At 25.6% G+C, this 21,447-nt stretch overlaps 6 protein-coding genes across 9 annotated transcripts; 3 read left to right on the top strand and 3 right to left on the bottom strand.

Moving 5' to 3' along the window:
• Window positions 1-1,046: 1,046 nt before the first annotated feature.
• On the bottom strand, window positions 1,047-5,800 carry LOC127061920 (F-actin-capping protein subunit beta). 2 transcript variants are annotated; one of them, XM_050989429.1, is made up of 4 exons: window positions 5,603-5,800; window positions 5,120-5,331; window positions 4,646-5,018; window positions 1,047-4,576 (listed from the first exon to the last, which is right to left on the bottom strand). In XM_050989429.1, exons 1-4 carry the CDS (start codon window positions 5,603-5,605, stop codon window positions 4,343-4,345), a joined length of 822 nt encoding a protein of 273 aa, XP_050845386.1. In that variant the 5' UTR covers window positions 5,606-5,800; the 3' UTR covers window positions 1,047-4,342. The 2 variants fall into 2 exon arrangements, with proteins under 2 accessions (XP_050845386.1, XP_050845385.1); XM_050989428.1 differs by lacking the exon at window positions 5,603-5,800 and adding an exon at window positions 5,402-5,568.
• Window positions 5,801-6,541: 741 nt separating this feature from the next.
• LOC127072537 (1-acyl-sn-glycerol-3-phosphate acyltransferase gamma-like) lies at window positions 6,542-9,588 on the top strand. Of its 2 annotated transcripts, XM_051013006.1 has the most exons (7): window positions 6,542-6,866; window positions 7,578-7,819; window positions 7,900-8,072; window positions 8,143-8,304; window positions 8,368-8,706; window positions 8,822-9,041; window positions 9,214-9,588. In XM_051013006.1, exons 2-7 carry the CDS (start codon window positions 7,639-7,641, stop codon window positions 9,300-9,302), a joined length of 1,164 nt encoding a protein of 387 aa, XP_050868963.1. In that variant the 5' UTR covers window positions 6,542-6,866; window positions 7,578-7,638; the 3' UTR covers window positions 9,303-9,588. The 2 variants fall into 2 exon arrangements, with proteins under 2 accessions (XP_050868963.1, XP_050868964.1); XM_051013007.1 differs by lacking the exon at window positions 7,578-7,819 and having other exon boundaries at window positions 6,543-6,866.
• Window positions 9,589-9,606: 18 nt separating this feature from the next.
• On the bottom strand, window positions 9,607-11,018 carry LOC127072545 (uncharacterized). The gene is made up of 4 exons (XM_051013019.1): window positions 10,900-11,018; window positions 10,201-10,677; window positions 9,898-10,055; window positions 9,607-9,778 (listed from the first exon to the last, which is right to left on the bottom strand). The coding sequence occupies exons 1-4, from the start codon at window positions 10,918-10,920 to the stop codon at window positions 9,607-9,609; spliced, it is 828 nt and encodes a 275-aa protein (XP_050868976.1). The 5' UTR covers window positions 10,921-11,018.
• A 249-nt stretch (window positions 11,019-11,267) lies between these two features.
• LOC127072543 (uncharacterized protein DDB_G0283697) lies at window positions 11,268-12,747 on the top strand. Its single transcript, XM_051013017.1, has 6 exons — window positions 11,268-11,525; window positions 11,627-11,859; window positions 11,938-12,136; window positions 12,242-12,277; window positions 12,346-12,540; window positions 12,611-12,747. Exons 1-6 carry the CDS (start codon window positions 11,268-11,270, stop codon window positions 12,632-12,634), a joined length of 945 nt encoding a protein of 314 aa, XP_050868974.1. The 3' UTR covers window positions 12,635-12,747.
• Window positions 12,748-12,787: 40 nt separating this feature from the next.
• Window positions 12,788-15,071, bottom strand: LOC127072539 (IST1 homolog). Its single transcript, XM_051013009.1, has 6 exons — window positions 14,841-15,071; window positions 14,292-14,729; window positions 13,748-14,192; window positions 13,498-13,641; window positions 13,340-13,393; window positions 12,788-13,221 (listed from the first exon to the last, which is right to left on the bottom strand). Exons 2-6 carry the CDS (start codon window positions 14,558-14,560, stop codon window positions 13,045-13,047), a joined length of 1,089 nt encoding a protein of 362 aa, XP_050868966.1. The 5' UTR covers window positions 14,561-14,729; window positions 14,841-15,071; the 3' UTR covers window positions 12,788-13,044.
• Window positions 15,072-15,219: 148 nt separating this feature from the next.
• LOC127072524 (ER membrane protein complex subunit 1) lies at window positions 15,220-21,277 on the top strand. Of its 2 annotated transcripts, XM_051012972.1 has the most exons (15): window positions 15,220-15,468; window positions 15,597-15,712; window positions 15,919-16,102; window positions 16,563-16,718; window positions 16,809-17,145; window positions 17,221-17,524; window positions 17,981-18,001; window positions 18,538-18,710; window positions 18,796-18,957; window positions 19,040-19,324; window positions 19,399-19,594; window positions 19,692-19,889; window positions 19,979-20,104; window positions 20,186-20,413; window positions 20,495-21,277. In XM_051012972.1, the coding sequence occupies exons 1-15, from the start codon at window positions 15,326-15,328 to the stop codon at window positions 20,653-20,655; spliced, it is 2,790 nt and encodes a 929-aa protein (XP_050868929.1). In that variant the 5' UTR covers window positions 15,220-15,325; the 3' UTR covers window positions 20,656-21,277. The 2 variants fall into 2 exon arrangements, with proteins under 2 accessions (XP_050868929.1, XP_050868930.1); XM_051012973.1 differs by lacking the exon at window positions 17,981-18,001.
• The last annotated feature ends 170 nt before the right edge of the window (window positions 21,278-21,447 follow it).

Below are 21,447 nucleotides of genomic sequence, written 5' to 3'. Positions count from 1 at the left end.
AACCTAACACTTATCTATTATAATCTAAATGAACAGAAGTATCTAATATAAATATGAAATAAATCATCATCTCTCTGTATTCCAAATGTGCTATGTTGGACCAGGTTCATATTCTTTAAATGTGCTTTGTTATGGACAGTGGCAGAAGAATGGAGGAAAACATAATGATGTTGTGTGACATAAACAAAGTGCGTGAATGCCTAATAGCAAATATGAGATAGATCTCTAAGAGAAAAATAAAGCTCAAGTTCTTTTATGTTGAAATTTGAGCAATCACATTTTTTATGAATATTTAATTTTCTTTTTTTAAAAACAAGTTCTGGTGTCATCTTACCAATGTAAATGCTAAAGTTTCAATAATCTTATGTATCAGGTATCTTAAATAACACAAAAGGCAGCAATTCTGAATTTTAATTTATATACATTCTGATAAGATTAATAAACTTTACAAAATAACAATTTTTCTTTATAATTATTAGTTTTAATGAAAGGTGACACCAAATAAATAATATAAAAGAAAATACACATTATAATAATATTTCATTGTGCAACATTTAATACATTTAAATGATATTATAAACATAATCTTAGAATTGACAATGAGACATAATCTTTTTTAAGCTCAAATAGTTATATAACTACTTTACATAAAACATTTGATTTCTTATAATTATGAAGAAATAAGAAATAAAAATGTGTGCACTGTCATCCTTTTTAGAATACTGAGGTTATCATATTACTTATAATGCAATGACAACCTATATTAAATAACAGAAAAAATGCTAATTATATAAAAGTGGTACTGGATTAAAGGAAGAAATATAAGAAACATACTATATGCTACTTCAAAAAAAAAAAAAAATAATAAATAGGATAATATATTTGATTTATTATTACAACTACATACTTTATGTCTTTGAAGGAAATTATTCTCTGTGGTGGCAGTGCAATAGCAAGACAGAAAAAATTTGAAAGTTAAATAGAAATAAATGGTGCGTTTAACACAAATATGCCTTATTTTAGTAGATTAGTACATTTTGCCGGAGTTTCTCAACGTTTTGATAAAACGAATTTGATAATGAACTCTATTAATGAATGTTTGGATACTCTGAGACAAATATATCTGTTTACTTTTTTGAAAGGGTATTGTCATGAAACATGGAGATATAATGTATTAAAGAACTACAGATTTGACTCTTGCCACATCATCACAGTATAAAAGAAATTATTTCAACAAGTCTAATTATCATTTATAAAAAGTGCCATTTAGTAACACTCTGTTTAAGAACAATAAACATTGTGGAACAATAATTCAGTAATATGCATTATAAATTGCAATATGAGAAAATAATGTGTCATTGCTATGAATAGACGCTACAAGCAATATTCCAGATTCAATTCATTTTGTAACCATTATTTTGTATTTTCTAAATGTTAATGGTATAATGTTGCGTATATAACATTTGAAATAACCTGAAGAACTTTTTGTTGTATATTACAAATACTTAACAAGAATAATAAAAATTATTTTCTTCCTTTACTGACATGAGTCAAGGGAAGTTTGGTTTCCAAATTTTTCCATAATGAAATAATACATAATAAATTCTTGAAAAATACGTTTACTTGTATTACAACATTTTGATGTTATAGCTTGTAATTTTACTATAGATAAAAAAAAGAATATGTAAAGGTTAGACAAATATTTACAATAATTTTTTTTTTTTTAATTCGTTCTTATATACAAAACAACCGAGGTCATGGGTCATGTTAATAGCTTATTTTAATAGAGAAAAAGTGTAACAAATCTCACATACAATTTTAGTTAATAAATAAAAAGAGATTAGTTATTAAATATTAGTCCAAAGATCAGGTAAGTTTAGTTCTTAGTTTATTTTCGTATATTCTTCGAAATTTTCTGTTTTTTAAAAAAACACTATCTTTTATATTATATTACAAATAGTATATGTATACATACATACCATCGAATCACCTTTAAATTTCAAGACTTTGTTAGCGATTATAGGAATAATGGCCTTCTTACCTGTAACACGTATATTCTGTAAGCACGAATAAAGACTGAGGAAATATTAATAACTTAACTTTAATACTAAGGCGATTTTGCGCGAAGATACGAACAAATAACGAAATTTTTTGCCGTTTTATTTCTCTTGTATATTTATCTTTTTTTTCTTAATTAATTATTTGATCTGTATTACTTGTGATAATGTGTGGAATCAGACTGTTTTATTATAGTATATGTATTTGGTATTTGCATTAATAAATGATTAGTCATATACGTGATAAAAATACTACATATAATCTATATTATTAAAGATCATAAATTCCGTAGAAATATTACTACATTGGAATTTCAGAATATAGTAAATGTATTTAAAGAAATTTTCTTTCAAAGAAGATATTAATTAAATACTTAATAACGATATTACTATTCATCAAGTGTGTTTGCTATCATATAACTTCATAACAAGAACTTTCTGAAATTAATTCATGAAGTTCAATAAATACTATTTTATTAATAATATCCTAGCAAATGTTGATTGCATGTAGGTAATATATTGTCCTCTTAATGTAATAAATTTGAAAATATAAAAAATATACAAACTTCTAGCCTGACTTTTATAAAAGTTTTAAGAATAGAACTATGATTTCAATAAAATACCATGCAGTTAAAGAAGAAATAATCTGGCTGTATCAAACTAACTGTATTTTCCAAATGAAGCTTTTTCATTTAAAAATCTGTGTTATTAATTCCTTTAATACTGTTCAACAATTATTATATTTTATTATTACTCAAGGAAGAGAAAATATATTTGCTATCTGAAAATGAAGAGTTTTAGCATAGATATACAGTATTAATTCCATTATGTTATATAATATGTTTAAAAGATAAAATATATTATTATCAGTATAGATACTGATTCAATTGTCTAGCATGTTAAAAGAAACATGTATGAACTTTGAAATTATTTATCTCACTACTTAATATGCATAAAGGTATGTATACCTTGTTTGTAATTAAATTTAAAACTTCAGCTTGCCCATTCAAAACCTGCAGTTTATTAATTCATTTCATTTGTTTAATGCAGCTTCACATGATATAACCAAAATCAGTGATACTTTAGAAAATACAAAAATTGCAAAAGTTAAAAAATATTAGTACATAATTACGTACACTTTTTTCATATTTCTATTTAATTTATATTCATATATCATACATTTTTCAAATTATCAGATCATCAAATGTTAAAGATATTTAAATCATCAATTCCAAAAATATATAATTTTTAATTTTAGCACAAAGTGCAAACCATTTAATTGGGAATTTTAATCTAAATGTAATATATTTAAATATACAAACTCCATCACAAGCATTTTGGTCTGCTTTCCATTATATTATAATTTTGTTATCATATTTTCTAATTGCTATTATTTTTCACATAGAGAAGTACTAAAGATCTTATTTATTCTTCCAAAATGATATCTATTTGTGTACATGCCAAAAAAAGAAAATAATAAAATAAAAGATGTTATCACTGATTTGGTAAAAATAATACTAATTTTATATTTAAGACAAAAAATAAAGTAAATGCAAAATATGTACTAGAGTTTCTTAAATTCAACTAGACTATGGTCTTTGTAAGTACACTAACCCAGATAAAAATATACATGGAACATAGTATCAGCATATTTCATATGCCTGAATAATTATCTTATGCAAGTGCAATTATGATCATTTACTTGCAATAATAGATGAATAATCAAACAGATGAAACACACTGTATCAAAAGATGAATACATTGTTATTATACTCATGCAAAATATAGGCACTGAATAGAAATCAGTTCAGATAGAATAATTTCTCTTCATGAAGAAAATTACTACATTTCAATTATGTAACAAAATATCCTTGCATATTTTGTCATCTGGGAAATTAGTGTGTAATTTAACAATATTAATACAAAGGCATGAATTAAGCCATTTAAGGCAATTCTTGCTTTTCAAAAGGTTGAATAAAAGCAAGAACAGCGTGTTATACTAAAACATTTTTTAGTAACAAATTCTGTTTTATTTATAGATATACATCTAAATCTACTAGTAACTGACTAAAAATGTTGAATGCAAAACATGCTGAACAAAGTAAAATTATAGTTAAGAATAAACAAGAAATTAATATACAACTAAAAATGCCCCAGAATAAATCCTTTGCATTTTTTCACCTAGTGTAGAAATAACAGTGTTGCCATGAATTTGTGTATGTGTGATTTAAATTGTTTTGCTTTTCCTAATCACAATTATAATCAAAGCTTTCTTGTCCTTGTAATCAGTTATTAGCATTTCGCCTTTGTAATGCTGCAGCTAAGTCTTGTCTTAATGCTGCTTGTTGCCTTTGGTCTGCTAAAGATTGAACCGATCTTAGACCATTAACAATATCTTTAGTTTTACCAAAATAAATTTCATTAAGTGTATTTCGAATTTTATTTTCCATATCCTCTACCATTCTGCCAATGTTAGCAATATGAGGTGATGTTTCACTTATTTGTGCATCTTGTTCCACCTAAAATGATCATTATAATACAGATACTATGTTGAATCTCTAATTGATAAACATATAGAAATACATTACCTGTCTTGTTAAACTACCCCCTAGATTCATGGTACCTGAACCATGTTTATTTGTTTGTAACCACAACATTGCTGTTGAAGTTAATTTATAATGTGCATTTCTACCGGTTGATTTTTCTTGCACTTCAACGACATGTATCGAATCCCAGCAACCTTTAATTTTTTTAGATCCATCTCCAGCCTTTTTTATTAAAATAACTGCAGCAAAGCCATGATCAAGATCCCATAAATAAACGGAAGACACACCACCTTCAAAATAAAGTTCTCGATATTGGTCAAATGCATGATTAGCATCTATTTCTAATTTTCGTAATCTTTCAGAAGGCATTGATCCATCTTCTAAAGGTGGATCATATGTATTACTCCATGGAGATCTAAAATATAAAAATGATTATTTACATACTAACTTTAAACATAAATAAAAGTTATATGTTATCTTTAGTTTTTTATCATAGATAGAATTTTTATAACAAACCTATAAGAATCTCCATCTCTATTATAATCGCAAAGAAGATAGTCTTTGCCTGATTCTTTATCTTTTGCTATTTTTAAAGGTTGATCTACAGAAGAAAGTAAGTCCTCGCATAAAGAAGGGACTAAATCTATAAGATCACTTAAATTCTTTTCAATTTGTTGAGGAGGTAATCTTCTCATTAAGTCTAAAGCACAGTCCATTTGTTGTTCAGTCTAGAACATTTAATAATAATTTAATATTACTAAAAAATTAAAAAATTATTATATAAAATTATTAAAGTACCAATAATGAACGCCATTTTGACATTTCTACAAAGCAGGTTATGATAAAATATAATGATCAAATTGTATCCACAAAACAACCAAAACAAAACTATTTGATTACAGTTTGTTAGATATTACGATAAATGATGTTATAAACATAAACTGTACACCTTCTGTATACGTCAACAGATTTAAAAGCAAACAAATGTTCGTGACTCACCATTATATATAGTTCAAAAATTTTCAATTATATATTAAACAATAAGCAAACCAAATTACGACAACACTATAAAATAGAACAATATAATAACAATCACAAAACTGTAGTTAATCCCTAACTGTTTTACTTGCATTCATAAAAAAACGAACATTTAAAGGGCGTGTCGAAGTGACCAGCGATTGGCTGGTTATAATGCGTTCCTAAAAATGAGATTGATGTTCCTATATGGTAAATGAATAAAGGTAAACACATATCGATATATATTAATTTAGAACCTGTAAAGAGAAAATATTTTTTATTAAATATATTCTAAATTAATAATAATTTAAATTAAACAATACAGAGATACAGAACAATAAAATATAAAATAAAATAAAATATATATCTTATCTTTTTTTATATTTTCATAGTATTATATAGTGTAGTATAATGAATGAAAACATAAAAGAAGATAAGATATTTATATCACTACTTTAGCCAAAGTTATATATATTAAATCTTTGCTCTGTTTCTCGATTATGTTATTTTAAATGATTTTAATTTCGCGCTAAAACAAAGTGAAAAAAAATAGTCTGTCTTTATCCCTAAATTCATTTTAAAACAAAAGAACTAGTGTTTTTACTTAACCAATCATAAACGTCGTTCTTTGATTATAAATTTATCATGAAAACTTTCGCAGTAAATTAGAAACTTACACTATCAAAAGCTATTAAATATACAATTCATTTATTTATTGTTATGTAAAAAATCTCTCTTTGATGTCACTGATTTTAACATATTGAATATAATCTTTGAAATTTGCAATAAATTAATGTTTTGTGTTATATGTATCTGGTATTTTTTGTAAACTGTGCTTTAAGTAATTTCTAAATAAAAATAAGCGTAAAAGCAAATAGGGATTCTCAGTCCCCCTCTCCTCTAATATTTATTTCTTTAAATTATTTGCATAAATTTGTTAACGATTTATCAACAATAATCAATAATTTTACGATCAATATTAGTTTTTAACTATTTTTTTTTCTATCGGAATTTTAATGAATAAATATACAGATAAATATAATGTGGCGCTAATAAACGTTTTTTACGTTGCCATTTCCTATGAACTTTGGAATATTGTAGGCTCGAACTTCGATCTTGTTAATCACAGTTTTACATTTCTGTTTTGATTGCAATTTTCTAGAACACTTACCGACGAATACCACACCTTCAATAATTTGATAATGCTTTAATAAAGCATGTAAAATTTACAACAATGCCAAATTAGGTAAATATACTAAAAAATTAAATTATAATATTATCAAATGATCATGTACGATACACGCTTGATGATTTCTGATGAAGTACTGTATAATGATATAATTTTTTATTTAATTGAGAATAATTGAAACATTATTAATTCATTATAGTTAATATTTTATAGTTTGTATTATCACTGATAAGCTAATTTCATATGTTAGAACAAATTATATTCTCATAAATATTTACAAAATAGTAGTATAGTACAAATAAAATATATCAATGCAAAGGATATAAAGTGTGTCATAAATAAGTAATAATACTGTGACTTTTGAAAAAACTTTATTTATTTTCCAAATTCTTTATTTATTTGTAATTGTATCAAGTACTAATATTAATTTAAAGTTTTAAAAAAAATAATACTATATAAGTATATTTGTCTAGTATCATTTAATCTTAATAAATTTGGGACATCTTATATAATACTTGAATAAAAGAAAGACTTGATATATATAGTTCTGTTTTTGATTAGTGTAATCTTATCCTACTGTATCTATAATGCTATATTTATCATATTTTGTTCAAAAAGTAAAAAAATATACATTTAGAAATAACTTAAGTAGAAATGTATATAGAGTTGCTAGAACATTTAATATTTGTAATTAATGCAAATTTATGTATTCTGTGAAAAATGTAAGATGTATATTATTTTCCAAGTATATAAAAAATTTTGTTTTAGATTGAGAGATAAGTATATGTCTTCTACAAAGCGCACAGATTAGAAATAATAAATTATAATAATGGGCGTCCTTTCCTCATTGAAAAGATCATCAATTGTACATCTTATGCTTGCCATTACATTTTTTACATCTGGCTTAATAATAAATTTCTTCCAATGTATTTTATATTTTGGGCTTAGACCTTTCTCTAAGTACTTTTATCGCAAGATCAACTATTATCTTTGTTATTCATTTTATAGTGGTAAGTTGGTGCTAGAAACTAATGCTAAAAAATAAAATTTGAAAATATAGTTATATTTAAAACGTATTTTCTATTTATAGAATTAGTATGTATGGCAGAATGGTGGTCAGGATCAGATGTTATATTTTACATAGATAAAAAAGAATTTGACAAGTATTATGGCCATGAACATGCATATCTTCTGATGAATCATAGTTATGAAGTAGATTGGTTATTAGGATGGGTAGCATGTGATCGTCTAGGTGTATTAGGGGTATGTAATGAACTATTTTCATATATGAAAACAATGAAAAAAGAATTCTACATGATCTGTAAAATTACAGAATTGTAAAGCATATGCCAAGAAATCTATACAGTACATTCCTACATTGGGATGGGCATGGAAATTTGCAGAAAGTATCTTTCTAGAAAGAAATTGGAATAAAGACAAAGATGTGATAGGGTCTCAAATTAAAGAATTAATAGAATATCCTGATCCAATATGGGTAAGTAGTTCTTAAATAAAGATATTGTGCTTTTTATTTCTAAACATATTTAATAATTTTCAGTTGCTTCTATATGCAGAAGGAACACGTGTTACACCTAAGAAGTTAGAAGCCAGTCAAAAATTTGCCAAAGAAAAGAATCTACCAATCTTAAAATATCATTTAACTCCACGCACAAAAGGATTTATTTCTAGCATTCCTTATATGAAAGGAAAAACAATGGCTATATATAATATCCAAATAGCATTTAAAGAAAGTGATTCTGTTAAGCCTACCATGACAAATCTACTTTTAGGAAAAAAAATAGAAGGTCATATGTATATGAAAAGAATACCTTTAGAAGAAGTACCAGAAGGAGATGAAGCTGCTGCTGAATGGTTGCACAAATTATATCAAGAAAAGGTCTGATATTTTTAAATTAAATTCACATATAAATATTATATGATAATAATTTTGTTAAAAAAAAAAACTAAAGAAATTTTAAAAAACTAAAGGCTATTATTTGTTATTCAATTAGGATAAAATGGCAGAAAGTTTTCATAAAACTGGTGATTTTTTTGCAACAAGTGGTGTTCCTAAAACAGATACATTCAAATTAAAAAGAAGGCATTATTCTTTGATTAATACCTTATTGTGGGGTGTGATGGTATTAGTACCTATGTTATATTATCTTATTCAACTCTTTTCATCTGGCTCAACTGTATACTGTACTATTGGAGTGGGCATCATTCTTCTATGTAAGCATTTAATAATTTCATAATAATTAAATTATTTTATATAATCTAATTTATATAAATTAGTTTATATGTTGTTACATGAAATATACTTCTGCATTAAGGATTATAAATAGTATACATTAATGTATTACTAGTTTTTTTATAATTGATTCTTATTTTATTTTTATTTTAGTTTATCTGCTAATGTACAAAACAATTCAAATGTCTGAGATAAGTAACAGTTCATCTTATGGGGCTGCTGATATAAAAAAAATAAAATAAAATCTAGTTTTGACTACATATAGACCATTAATATATATATATTACAAAAGTGTCAAAAATTATTATTTTGTAAACCATCAGTGAAGATGTTAAAGATCATTAAAATACATAAAAGGAGCTTATAAAATATGATCTTATGTTTTTTTTTGCAATGGATCTTAAATATGTTCGATATAGATTAGATTTATTAATATATTCATATCTATCTTGGCAAAATTGATATCTTTTTGTGTTAATTTTTTTTGTATACACTACTTGTTATTGTTAATAAACGTTTTAATCTCAAGTTGTTGATAAGTGATATTCAATGTTCAACTCCATGAATGATTGTTTCATGATGCTTTTCTTGATAACCTTCAGTAGGTTTAGCAATATATTTGACAGTTCGTAATTTTCCTCTAGCATCATAATAACCATAATGGCCTTTTACTGTACCGTCGTTAAAACGTTCCTCTAGTCTGTATTGTCTGTTTTTTCTATAAAAATTAAAATTATTGTATGTAAGCTATTAATATACAAACGACTATATATATATATATATATATATATATATATATATATATATATACATATATACTATTACTTTGACCCTTACCCAACTCCAGTATCAAACCCAAAGATATATGTTTTTGGACCTTCATGGCCTTGTATTTGAAATTCTACTCTATCTCCATCAGGGGAAATTTGCGATATATTTGTAGGAGACTTTTTTTTGTAGATTTTATTATATCCGATTTGATTTTGTGAAGTTTCCTATAAAAATAATTATTTACGGTTCTTTGTACAATATAATCCTGTTTATTTTATTTTTCTTATAAATATTTATAAGTAAAATTAAATTATTTGTAAAATAAAGATTTTTAATATTATTATATAATTATATCATCGAAGTTTTTACCTTTGTTACGTCTATTGGCGCGTGATCGCGCATGTAAGGTAAATGATTACTTTCAATTGTAGGATTTGTATGATTTATAGATGTGTTTTGTTTCTCATATTTATAATTTTGTTGATTCTTATTTTCTTGTACATTTTTATTTTTTAATTCTTTTTTCCTTCTATTAAAATAAGTATAATAATCTTTACTTGTTGTTAATGGTGGAACTAAATTTATTATTATTTTTTGATTATTATAATTATCAGAATTGTTTTCAACATTATTTTCCATGTTATTGCATGTCTTTTCAAGTGCACATTTATTTGTTGTATTCTTTAATATATACTTAAGTTTTGATACTTTCACAGTTTTAATATCATTTGAATACTTCTTTGCTATATTTTGTAAATTATCTTTTATTTGTAAATTAATTTTATCATCATAAATACTGCTATGTGTTTGTAAAGGAAATGAATAAATTAAAACAATTCCAATCAACTGTAAATAAAAAACAAATTTAGTTAAGTGTTAGATATGTATTAATGCATTCCGTACAGATTAGGTATTTCAGGTAGAAATAATGTGAAAGTAGTACACTTTTTATTCAAATGTCACGCTTTCACGGTTCATTACATTTTATGGTCAATAACTCTAATACTTTTGAAACTAGGAATTATTTACATTTATAGATACAATGAAACATAATAAATATGTACTTACAATGCATGTTATGTTGCACATTGTTTCTCAAAAGAAAGCACAAACTGAACTGCAGCTCTTTATTCTATGAAGCATATTTAGCTAAAACCTGGAACTTTCCAATATCCCCACCAAGTATTCTGCAAGTATTATCTTAAAAAGAATAATATTTTTCCAATTCTAATTACAATATTTTCATTTTATCATTTAGCTGATATAAGATTCATTATAAAAGTATTAAATAATAAATTAGATAACAAAGTAAATAATAAAGTAGAAGTATTATATATAATAAAAAGTTTATAAAATATATTGTATTCTGTTTAATGGCAATTATACATTTATTGAAATTAGTAGCAAATAAATTAATTTCATACAGGAAGAATTAAATGAGCCATATCTCCGTGGTATTGTTGATTTTTAGAAAGGATGAGGAAATGTCAATTAAACTAGAAACAATCTCATTAGTCTTTCATATAAGTTCAAATAATATTATAATTGACAATGACTGTTTATATAAGGAGTTTTACAGATCAGAATATATATTATGGGTCACAAACGCATTTCAATCAGTAGATGGCAAAATGAAGTTTTGTTTTCCAGTTTTATTTGCTCTTATTTTGATATCATGTCTTCATCTTGGTGTAGTAAGTTAATAATTTTTTACAAATTTCTGATATAAAAATACTTATAAAAATTGAAAAAAAAAATAATTATAATGTATCATATTCTATTTTATATTTTGTAGGCACTAAGATGTCAGTCAATTAATCAACAAACTGATCAGTTTGAAAAAATCTTAAAAACTTGTAGAAAACGAAATTTAGGACATAATAATTATGATGCTGATTATTCTTCAAATGAAAGTAATGAATCAGAAGATTCTTCTGACTCAAATGAAGATAGTTTTGATAACAAATTTCTTATAAGAAATAATAGTAGATATTATACTAATGATTTTTTAAATGAGCAAAATAATAGGTAATGAATTCCAAAATGAATAATACTCTCTATATGAATTATTTGAAAATTATTTGGTTTTTCTTTTATCAATGTCAGAAACAATAAAGCTCATCAATCTACAAGAAATGGTAATCCCCTATCTTTTGGTTCTAATAATGTCAATGAAAGATTGAAAAATGTAGATTACTATGATACAAATAATTGGGGAATGACAAATTCTAACTGGGAAAATATGAGAAATACTGGAAGTAATCACAATTATCAAGAGAATCATAACCAAAAACAAAATGACTCTGTAAGACAATGAAAATAATATTAATAATTTTTTTTTGGCGAAATAGTTATCTTAATGGTATATTAATATTATATATTAATTTTTTTATTGTATCTAATATTACAGTGTATTATTCAATGTTTTTTCAACGAATTAAATATCGTAAGTATTAATAAATGTTAATACCGAAATTATATATGTTTTATAACTGATTTAAATTATTTATCAAGATTGATCAAAGAGGTTTTCCAATACGAGAATCTATGATACGTGTAATGACAGAAAGAATCCAGGATCCCGAATTACGTGACTTTATAGAAGAATCCATTATAAAATGTTTCCAGTTTCTTAATTCTGTGAATAGAATGGAAAAATGTGAATATTCACAAAATTTACTTACCTGTTTAATAGGAAAAGGCAAAGAAGTAAGACAATTTATTATTTTACTAATTACATTCATAAATAATATACTTTTTCTAATAATATTGTTTTCAGCAATGTGAAGATTGGAACATATAATTGATTTTCACCATCTTTAGATTTTAGAATTTGCACCAATTTCTTCAATATACAATATTATTGTAATAATTATTAAAAGCAAAAAAAAATGATAAACATATTTTTAGAAAATTATAATCTAATTATTGATAAAAATTCTAATAAATATCTATGTTAACAATTAATAAACTGTATATATTTATTTTAAATGTTTACAACAATATTATCCTACATTTTGTGTTTATAAAAACATTAGCATCTGATAAAAAGCATTATTTTATATAGATTTTATTTTATAGATCTCTATATATTACTTACTAATATTCAAAAGTAATATTATTTTTACATTTGTGTAAATTATTGTAGTAACCAGTAGAGTATAGTATACTTTTATATGCTTTGATTATAATTATTATATCAAATGTTTACTGTTACTTCCTTTTTTTTAAGTCTTCAAAGCGTTTCATTAGGTCATCAAAATCTATATCATCATTTTCAGATGTATTTTGAGGTAATTCACTTTCTGATGGTACAGCAGGTAAATCAGGAAGTTGAAAATTATTCATTGGAATTTTTGAACGTGGTTGAGGCTTTGGTTTCTCATCAGACTAAACAAGACAAAAAATTAGTTTTCATAATTGTTAAATTCTCCAATTTTTATCTATCTGCTATTAATAAAGTATAAAATATATCAATAAAATATAGTTAATTATATCTTCTACTCACTTGTTTATTTAAGTCAGGTGGGAATGAGCCATATGGAGGTGGTAAATCATTTTCCTGAATTAGATATTTGATAATGCAATATCACATATTAATTGGAATATTCTTAAAGAATATATATAATTATAATAAAAAATATTGATCAATTTTTTATTACTTACAGGCTTATTTGTATTAGCATTGTCTAATGGTATATTATATGAAAATGCTGCAGGATTGAAGGGTGTGTTTTGATCTTTATCTGAGAAAGTAGCAGGTCCCATTGGAGGTATAAATCCTATAGGTGCACTTCCTTTATCAGAATTCTTATTAATAAAAAATAAATAATATTATTTTCTTTACCTAATCTAAGATTTTAATCCAAATATTTTCAAGTAATCCAAGCATTAATTGAAGCTTCATATATCTTACCATTGCATTTATGTTTGGATCTGGTAATAAAGGAGGTTGTGGAAAACCAATAAATCCAGCTGGTTGTGGTCCATTACTACCACCACTAGCTAGATCTAAATTATTTCTAGAATCACTATTGTTACTTCCAATATCTATTAATACAGCTTCTACTCCTTCTGCCATTATTTGAGGATCTGGCTCATATTTTATATCATAATTTTTTGCAATCTCAATTAGATATTTTTCTACTAAAAGTTTAGATGGAGACTGTACACTCATTTTATGTTTTAATTTTTCAGATATAGTTTGTATAGCTTCTTCTTTGCAAGCTTCTGTATATTGTCTTCCATATTTAGTAGTTAATATATCAGCAATTACTTTTATCTCTTGTACATCTGTTTGAATACGAGGTGCAGCCCAAATTATTGTAGAAATTGCTTCTGCTAGACCTTCATCTAAATTTCTATAAAAAAGTATAAGTATATATATAAAAAGGAAAAAAGAAAAGAAAAAAGATATAGATGAATACTACAAACTTTAAATTGACATTATTACGACTTACTTCATTTGTTGAATTAAACCAAAACGGGCAAGTAAGAGATCACAATATATTTCAATTAATTCCATAGCTTCTACCATATAATCTTCTCTTATAATATGTTCCACTCTAATTTTTGCTCTTTCAATTTTTCCAGCCACAATGTAATCAGCTATTTCTTTTCGTGCTTTTTGAGCTAATTCTGTTTTCTTTTTTTCTAAAAGCTTCAACCTGTTTATAGCTAACCTTAGGTGTGTCTTCAGTTTTGTATAATTAGGACCGCTTGAAAACATTTTCAATAAGTTTTTTTGTAGTTACTTATTTATTCGATATTAGAAATAAGGAATAGATTCCCTTCCTTCTGTAAATTTTTAATTTATCTTCTGTCTAATGACGAATAACTTGTATATTTAGAAGTGTTCCAAAAATCACCAGAAATCACTGAATACAGAATTATACTATCTGTATCATAAAGAAATATTAGATTGATAAATGTTTTATAGCTAAAAACTTATGTTAAATTAGATTACATCAGATTACTATAAAAAAAATTTCGATTAAAAGCTTTATTACGTTTATGCATTTCTATATTATTTTATATAAATTTATGTCCTATTTATCTGTGTAAACGTCACGTTCTGTTTGGAACATATAATACATCAAAAAAGTATTTAAAAAAAATTATTTTGCGCTTTCTTGTTGGAATTTCGTGTAAATTATAGAAAAATGACTTATCGTTATGAATCAATTTCATGAATATGATCTAAGATCACTTATGAGTAACCAATGACTGCTTTTGCTGCTGCATACCTATATGCGTATGCATATACATACATACAATGAATGCACAATACAGCAAACTCATCATGTGTGACAAGGTACCACCTCAACGTACTACTGCGCCACCTGCTTTTACTGGTTTAGAATTACAATTTATAGATAGTCAAACAGTCTTATACAATTTTATACTTTCACATGCCCTAGCTTCTGAGGGCCTAGCAGAAAAGTTAACAGAAGCCAATACCAGCTGATACTTTGATACATACAGATTTTTCATCATGGCTTCCTTCGCATGGACTTTTAGAGGGAATATCAGCCGGTTTTTAACGGATGTACAGATACTGCAATATCTTATTGTATTTATAAGTTTATTTAATCTTTCTCTATGTCTTTATGAGGACCAAGTGGGAAAATTCGATTGGTAAATTACGTTTCCATTATAATGCAGTGACTATCAGAATCAGCATTTCAAATAATACACAAATACACTTTTAATCGTAAATTACTATGCATCTCGTATACATTAGAATTTTTTTATTACAATTGTAGGAAACAAAATTACGTTGGTAAAATAAAATTTGCCAGTTTTGACACGATTTCAACGGCTAAAAAAATTATTGTTGCGACCGAAGAAAACGTTATTGCCGCATTGAATCTAAAAACAGGTATGGAATCTAATTGATTTAACAATATATGTAATGTACATAATATTGTATATATATTGTTATACTTTTAATATTTGTGTATAATTATATAAAATTTACAGATAATCTCTCATTGATTTAATATAGTATTTATTTGTTCTCACAAAATTTTGCAGAAGTTGTTATAAATAATTGAAAAGAATGATATTTTTTTTCTAATTCATCAGGTCAAATATTATGGAGAAGGGTATTAGAGAAAGGATACGCTGGTCGTATTCGTACATTGGGAGGTGTTGGAGATGGGGATCTGATATCTGTAAGTGGTGGAGTTCCAGCCCTTGTTCGTGCATGGGATTTAGCTACAGGGCATATACTTAATGAATGGCCAATTGCTGAACAAAATTCTGACAGGTTAGTCAAAAAAAATTGTGAAATGTTAAAATTATATAGTGAAATTTTTTAAAAATACATTTGTTACAATTCCATTCGTTGTAAAAAAATTGACATCTTCCATGGATCCTAGAGAATTGATTATAGACTACAATTGATTTTTCAGACATGATTCTACATTTAGATCCTTTTCTACATTGGGATTGTATACTACTAACAGGTTTTTGCTTTTATTCAGTGCACAATAATAATTGATGTACTTAACACTACACATTTCAAAGAATATACATATTGCAATAACTTAAATCTTAAATTCATATCAGTTATTTTTATAATTTTATTTTTGTCAGGAAATATTAGAGAATGAGATATCAATGTCATAAAATGACTTCAAATGTTATTAAAATTTTTAATATTTATGTTACATTATATAAAATTTCTTTTTTTCATATATTATAAAATTAAATATTTTGTGACATAGAATAGAAGAAGTAAAATGGCATATCAAGGATGGAACATTGCACCATATTTTACCTATCTACAATAGTGGAGTTGAGGTAACATCATATGATAGTAAAACTGGTGAAAAATTAAAATCAAGAAAAGTATCAGCTCCATTTATAACTTCTGAAACAGAGTAAGATTCATATAAATTATATTATCTATGTGATATATATTTATCTAGATATTATTTACATATAAAAATCATATTATTCTTTTTTCATAGATGTGTTTTAGTTGCCCCATATTTAGCTTGCTTAAAGGGGGACAATTCTTTAGCCATGCTGTTTTTAGTACATTTATTTGATACAAAAATAGAACCTCAAATGGTTACTATAAATACCATATTTGGTGCTGGGACACAAGGACCATACCAATTGGAATCTGTACTTGGAGAAGAAGCTGTAGTATCTATTACTGCAGATAACAATCAAAGAAAACGAATTCTTGTGGTTGGAGAAACTTCAGTTCCAATTCAAAGAGATATTGCGGGTGATACAACTCTATATATCACTTCTATAGATAATCAAAAAGTATTGCTAGAATCAACTTATAAAAATGAAGTAAAGATCGATTTTTATTTTATATACTCAAATATTCAATCTGATTTATTTTTAATCAATATATCTGTAATTTAGATTACAGAAGTTGTAGCAACAGATCTTCTGACATTTAATCCACTACCAAACATAACTGGTACCATTTCACATGTTTCATTGTTATCACCTGTAATAGTGGCATCAGTTTGTGTACGTCAAACAAAAGGATTAACATGCCGTTATTTGTTGTCTTCACAAGATCATAGTATTGCATTGTTGCAACATAACAAATTAGTATGGGCAAGAGAAGAGGCACTTGCAAAAATTGTAGCAGTTGAAATTATTGAATTACCTATGTCAGATAGAGATCAAGCCATCGAAACAGAATTTGATCAGAAAGAAAGTATGTATAATTTTTTATTAACAATTATAAATTAAAGTTAAAATCACAAAGTGTAATTGCATATGCATACTCTCCATCAAAAATATTGGGGAACAAAAGGAAAAAAGAGAGAGAAAAAGGGGAAAAAACGAAGTATAAGACATAACAACTTTTCTGAACAAAAAAATGATGTATTAAAAAATAGTTTTTTTTTATGTACCAAGTTGGAAATATATCAGTATTTAAAACTATTAAAGTTTATATACTGATGGATCGAGAATGCTTATGATACATATACTTTTAGGATTTTGTGTACTGTTATTACTTTTTAGAAAGTTTCACAGGAAAGCTTGCTGTTGCAACTATTAATAACTGTTGTGATTAACTGATACTATTTAGTGGCAATTAATTTCTGAAAAATAACATATTTCTTAAGTTATATTAATTAACTTTTCTTTTGTGAATGGCTGCTGGCAGGTATTGATGTAGACATTTCATGTAAGTAGTGGAGCAGGAAAAACTAATTTGAAAAACATTTCTCTTACTGCTATCTACAAAATTTATATTTGCATGATTTAGCAGTACATATTTACAATAGAAATATTAATGTTTACCCGCCTAAATTTAATTATGTTCCTTTATGGATGCTTTAAAAAAATAGATTAAGTTTATAATAATTTTTTGCACTATATTATTAAAAGATAATGTTCATTTGATATTTAACAATTTTCTATTAGCAAATATAGTTTTACATACATTTATGCATAGTTTAAAAGAAATTTTATGCATGTGCAATTAAAAAACAGAGTGCTTACTATAAATATAGATGCATTCAATTTTATTATGCCAATTTGCAAATAAATCGTAATTATTAAAATACCTGCTGTATGCTAATTTCTGTTATATGATTAAAATAATAATTATTAAGCAATTGCAATAAATAGATATAAACATGCATTTTTTATTTTTATCTTAATTTTACTCTTTTTAAATTAATTTCTAATAATTTGTTTCTGTCTTTTTTTTATACCCAGGGGATGTATTAAGTATGATGTTAAGAAGAATTATTTCTCAATTTAATCAAGCAAGGGCTTTTATACAATCTATGCTGGACTTGGTCCCACAGCAATCTAATCAACGAACTGATTTAGTACGAGATAAATTCAATTTGCATAAAATGATTGTTGCTGTTACTTCAGCTGGAAAGGTATAGAAAAGAATACAATGAATTATAATTTCTATACAGTTTTATAATATTGCCATATAAAATATATTTTTATTTCGTTTTATAGATCTTTGGTATTGAAACTAGAAAAGGTGAAATTATTTGGCAACTTAAAATAACCAATATTCGTGGGTTTAACAAAATATCAGATACAATGGTTTTATATGTACAACGAGGAAGTAGGCATTTTCCTTATCCACCTCAATGTACATTACTAGCAGAAGATAAAGTACCGTGTTATTTGCATTTTAAGTAATATTTTATAATATGATTTATTTCTATCAATAATTACAATATTCTTTTTTTCTTAGGTATCTGGAGAAGGTATTGTATATACATTCAATCCAATTACTGGACAGCCTTTAGATGGATTGATAAAATTAGGATACAGAATAAAACAATCTATGCTGCTTCATGTAACGACGGATGATTTTCTACGAGGCATTCTTATACTCGATGCACGAGATAAAATTCATGTCTATCCTGAAAGTGCAACTACTATTGCAGCTTCTCTGGGAAAGAGTACTTATATATTTACTGCAGATCAAACTACTGGCTTGTTATCTGGATTTTCTCTTTCATACAGTACATCCCAGGTCTTAAAAAAAATTAATAATTGCATAGAATAATGAAACAATTAAAAAATAATAACTTAAAATTTTTTCTATAGGAGTTAATAGCTCATAAAGTTTGGGAATTATTACTTTCTCCAAAAAATCAAAAAATAATACAAGTTATCTCAAAAAATCCAATCGAACGTGTCCACTCTCAAGGTAGAGTTTTAAGTGATAGATCTGTCTTATATAAATACATTAATCCAAATTTAGTAGCAGTGGTATCAGAAGGTGTTGGAAGTACTCACAAAAGTGAGTATATTATAAAAATAATACTTCTACATTAAAAAAAAATTGATGCAATTAAGTAAAAATGATATATTTATATATTTTTTTACTAATAATATAGATACACTCAACCTTTATTTACTGGATGTAGTATCAGGTGCCATGATATTTTCCATCGTGCATAAAAGAGTTCGTGGTCCATTTCATATAGTACATTCTGAGAACTGGTTGGTATATAGCTATTTTAATGAAAAAAGTCGAAGGACAGAAATTGCAACATTGGAACTTTATGAAGGAAAAATACAGAGTAATACAACAGGTAAATCAAATAGCAACTATTCAAAAGTATCTTTTACATTTAAAAAATATAATATATTATATACCTACATTTTTATTTAATTATTTAAGTGTTTTCTTCTTTGGCTACAACCAAATTACCGATCGTCGAAAGACAAGCATACATTTTTCCAGCATCGATAGAATATATGAGAGAGACTATTACAGAGAAAGGAATCACCAGTAAACATATTATAGGTACGTTTGTTTATTAATAATCTCTGAACATAAAAAAAAAATATATTCTTAATAATTATAAATTATAACTGTATTTAACAGTTTCCCTAGCAAATGGTGGAATTATAGAGTTACCATGGATGATGGTGGATCCAAGACGTCCAATTAATCCTGAAATGCGCGAAGAAGGTGTTATACCATATATGCCTGAAATACCAATTCATATGGATACTATTATAAATTATAATCAGAGTATATTTCGAGTATTAGGCATTCATACTAGTCCTAGTGGTCTTGAGAGTACCTGTTTAGTTTTTGTATATGGGTTAGGTAAGTTACAATGAAGTAATTTTTTTGATAATTGTGCAATCTGTACAAACAAATACACATTTCATGTTATATTCTTAACAGATATATTCTACACGCGAGTGGCACCGTCTAAGACATTCGATGTGTTAAAAGAAGACTTTGACTATTATCTCATTGTAATAGTATTAGCAGCATTATTAATTTCATCATATGTAACGAAGAAATTAGCATCACAGAAGGCTCAGAAGCAGGCATGGAAATGATAACACTGATTTTAATAGAAAATCAATGTGTAACATTATGAAGTATTTCATTATTATAGGCAAAGTTTTTGCTAATGATTTGTAAAAAAAAAAAAAAAAAACTGTTTTATAAATAGTTAACTATAATACGAAGTAAATGCATTAGCTTTGTTATCTATCCCAGAATTTTTTAACACAATGCTGTAGAATTTATATCTTTACTGGTACAAGGCGCACAGATTAGATAGTTTTCTTTTAAAAATTTTAAATCTATTAAGAGATATGCAATTTAATGCATGCTAAGAGGACCATACAATTAAAAGATTATCATAAATATCTCATATTTAAAGAATATAATTTTTTTATAACCGATTTCAACAAATTGCATTTTTGTTTGAAAATAAGTGTTTTTATATTTATATATATATATATGTATATTATATATATATATGTATATATATATACGTGTGTGTGTGTTGCAAGAAAAAATCCATGTGTGCATATACTTGTACCCCTACAGAGGATATCCAATTTGTTATATTATCAAGTATTTTACATTGTCGTCATATTTTCAAAAAAAATTGTTTTCACAATTATAATGTTTTTAAAAAATATGTAAAATACATTGCTTTTGTTAACATAATTATTATTTTATTTCTTTTCACAAGTCCATGATAATGATGGTATCAAATATTATTCCGCATGTACGTGAATATTTCTTAAATATACAGATTTAAATAATAAGTTCGAGCACATTCCACTTCAGAAACTTGAAGAGATGTAGCTTTCTTATAATAATAGCATTGTGTATTT

The sequence above is a fragment of the Vespula vulgaris genome, chromosome 2 (genome assembly GCF_905475345.1).
Source record: "Vespula vulgaris chromosome 2, iyVesVulg1.1, whole genome shotgun sequence".
NCBI lineage: Eukaryota > Metazoa > Arthropoda > Insecta > Hymenoptera > Vespidae > Vespula > Vespula vulgaris.
Note: the sequence above shows the minus strand (reverse complement) of the source record. Positions and strands in the feature narration are given on the sequence as shown.

Excerpts from the sequence above, each read along its gene's own strand:
- LOC127072545 (XM_051013019.1), bottom strand. The coding sequence starts at position 10,920 with ATGTGCAACATAACATGCATT. Across the intron at positions 10,056-10,200 it reads CGCCAATAGACGTAACAAAG|GAAACTTCACAAAATCAAAT; the intron begins GTAAAAACTTCG and ends TTATTTTTATAG. Across the intron at positions 9,779-9,897 it reads GGGTTTGATACTGGAGTTGG|AAAAAACAGACAATACAGAC; the intron begins GTAAGGGTCAAA and ends TAATTTTTATAG.
- LOC127072539 (XM_051013009.1), bottom strand. The coding sequence starts at position 14,560 with ATGTTTTCAAGCGGTCCTAATTATACAAAACTGAAGACACACCTAAGG. Across the intron at positions 14,193-14,291 it reads GGTTTAATTCAACAAATGAA|AAATTTAGATGAAGGTCTAG; the intron begins GTAAGTCGTAAT and ends ACTTTTTTATAG. Across the intron at positions 13,642-13,747 it reads ATCCAAACATAAATGCAATG|AATTCTGATAAAGGAAGTGC; the intron begins GTAAGATATATG and ends TTTATTAATAAG.
- LOC127072543 (XM_051013017.1), top strand. The coding sequence starts at position 11,268 with ATGAGCCATATCTCCGTGGTATTGTTGATTTTTAGAAAGGATGAGGAA. Across the intron at positions 11,526-11,626 it reads CATGTCTTCATCTTGGTGTA|GCACTAAGATGTCAGTCAAT; the intron begins GTAAGTTAATAA and ends TATATTTTGTAG. Across the intron at positions 12,541-12,610 it reads TAATAGGAAAAGGCAAAGAA|CAATGTGAAGATTGGAACAT; the intron begins GTAAGACAATTT and ends TATTGTTTTCAG.
- LOC127072524 (XM_051012972.1), top strand. The coding sequence starts at position 15,326 with ATGGCTTCCTTCGCATGGACTTTTAGAGGGAATATCAGCCGGTTTTTA. Across the intron at positions 15,713-15,918 it reads CGCATTGAATCTAAAAACAG|GTCAAATATTATGGAGAAGG; the intron begins GTATGGAATCTA and ends CTAATTCATCAG. Across the intron at positions 16,103-16,562 it reads GCTGAACAAAATTCTGACAG|AATAGAAGAAGTAAAATGGC; the intron begins GTTAGTCAAAAA and ends TTTGTGACATAG.
- LOC127072537 (XM_051013006.1), top strand. The coding sequence starts at position 7,639 with ATGGGCGTCCTTTCCTCATTGAAAAGATCATCAATTGTACATCTTATG. Across the intron at positions 8,073-8,142 it reads ATCGTCTAGGTGTATTAGGG|AATTGTAAAGCATATGCCAA; the intron begins GTATGTAATGAA and ends GTAAAATTACAG. Across the intron at positions 8,707-8,821 it reads ACAAATTATATCAAGAAAAG|GATAAAATGGCAGAAAGTTT; the intron begins GTCTGATATTTT and ends TTATTCAATTAG.
- LOC127061920 (XM_050989428.1), bottom strand. The coding sequence starts at position 5,425 with ATGTCAAAATGGCGTTCATTATTG. Across the intron at positions 5,332-5,401 it reads CAAAATGGCGTTCATTATTG|ACTGAACAACAAATGGACTG; the intron begins GTACTTTAATAA and ends TAAATGTTCTAG. Across the intron at positions 4,577-4,645 it reads GGGGTAGTTTAACAAGACAG|GTGGAACAAGATGCACAAAT; the intron begins GTAATGTATTTC and ends TGATCATTTTAG.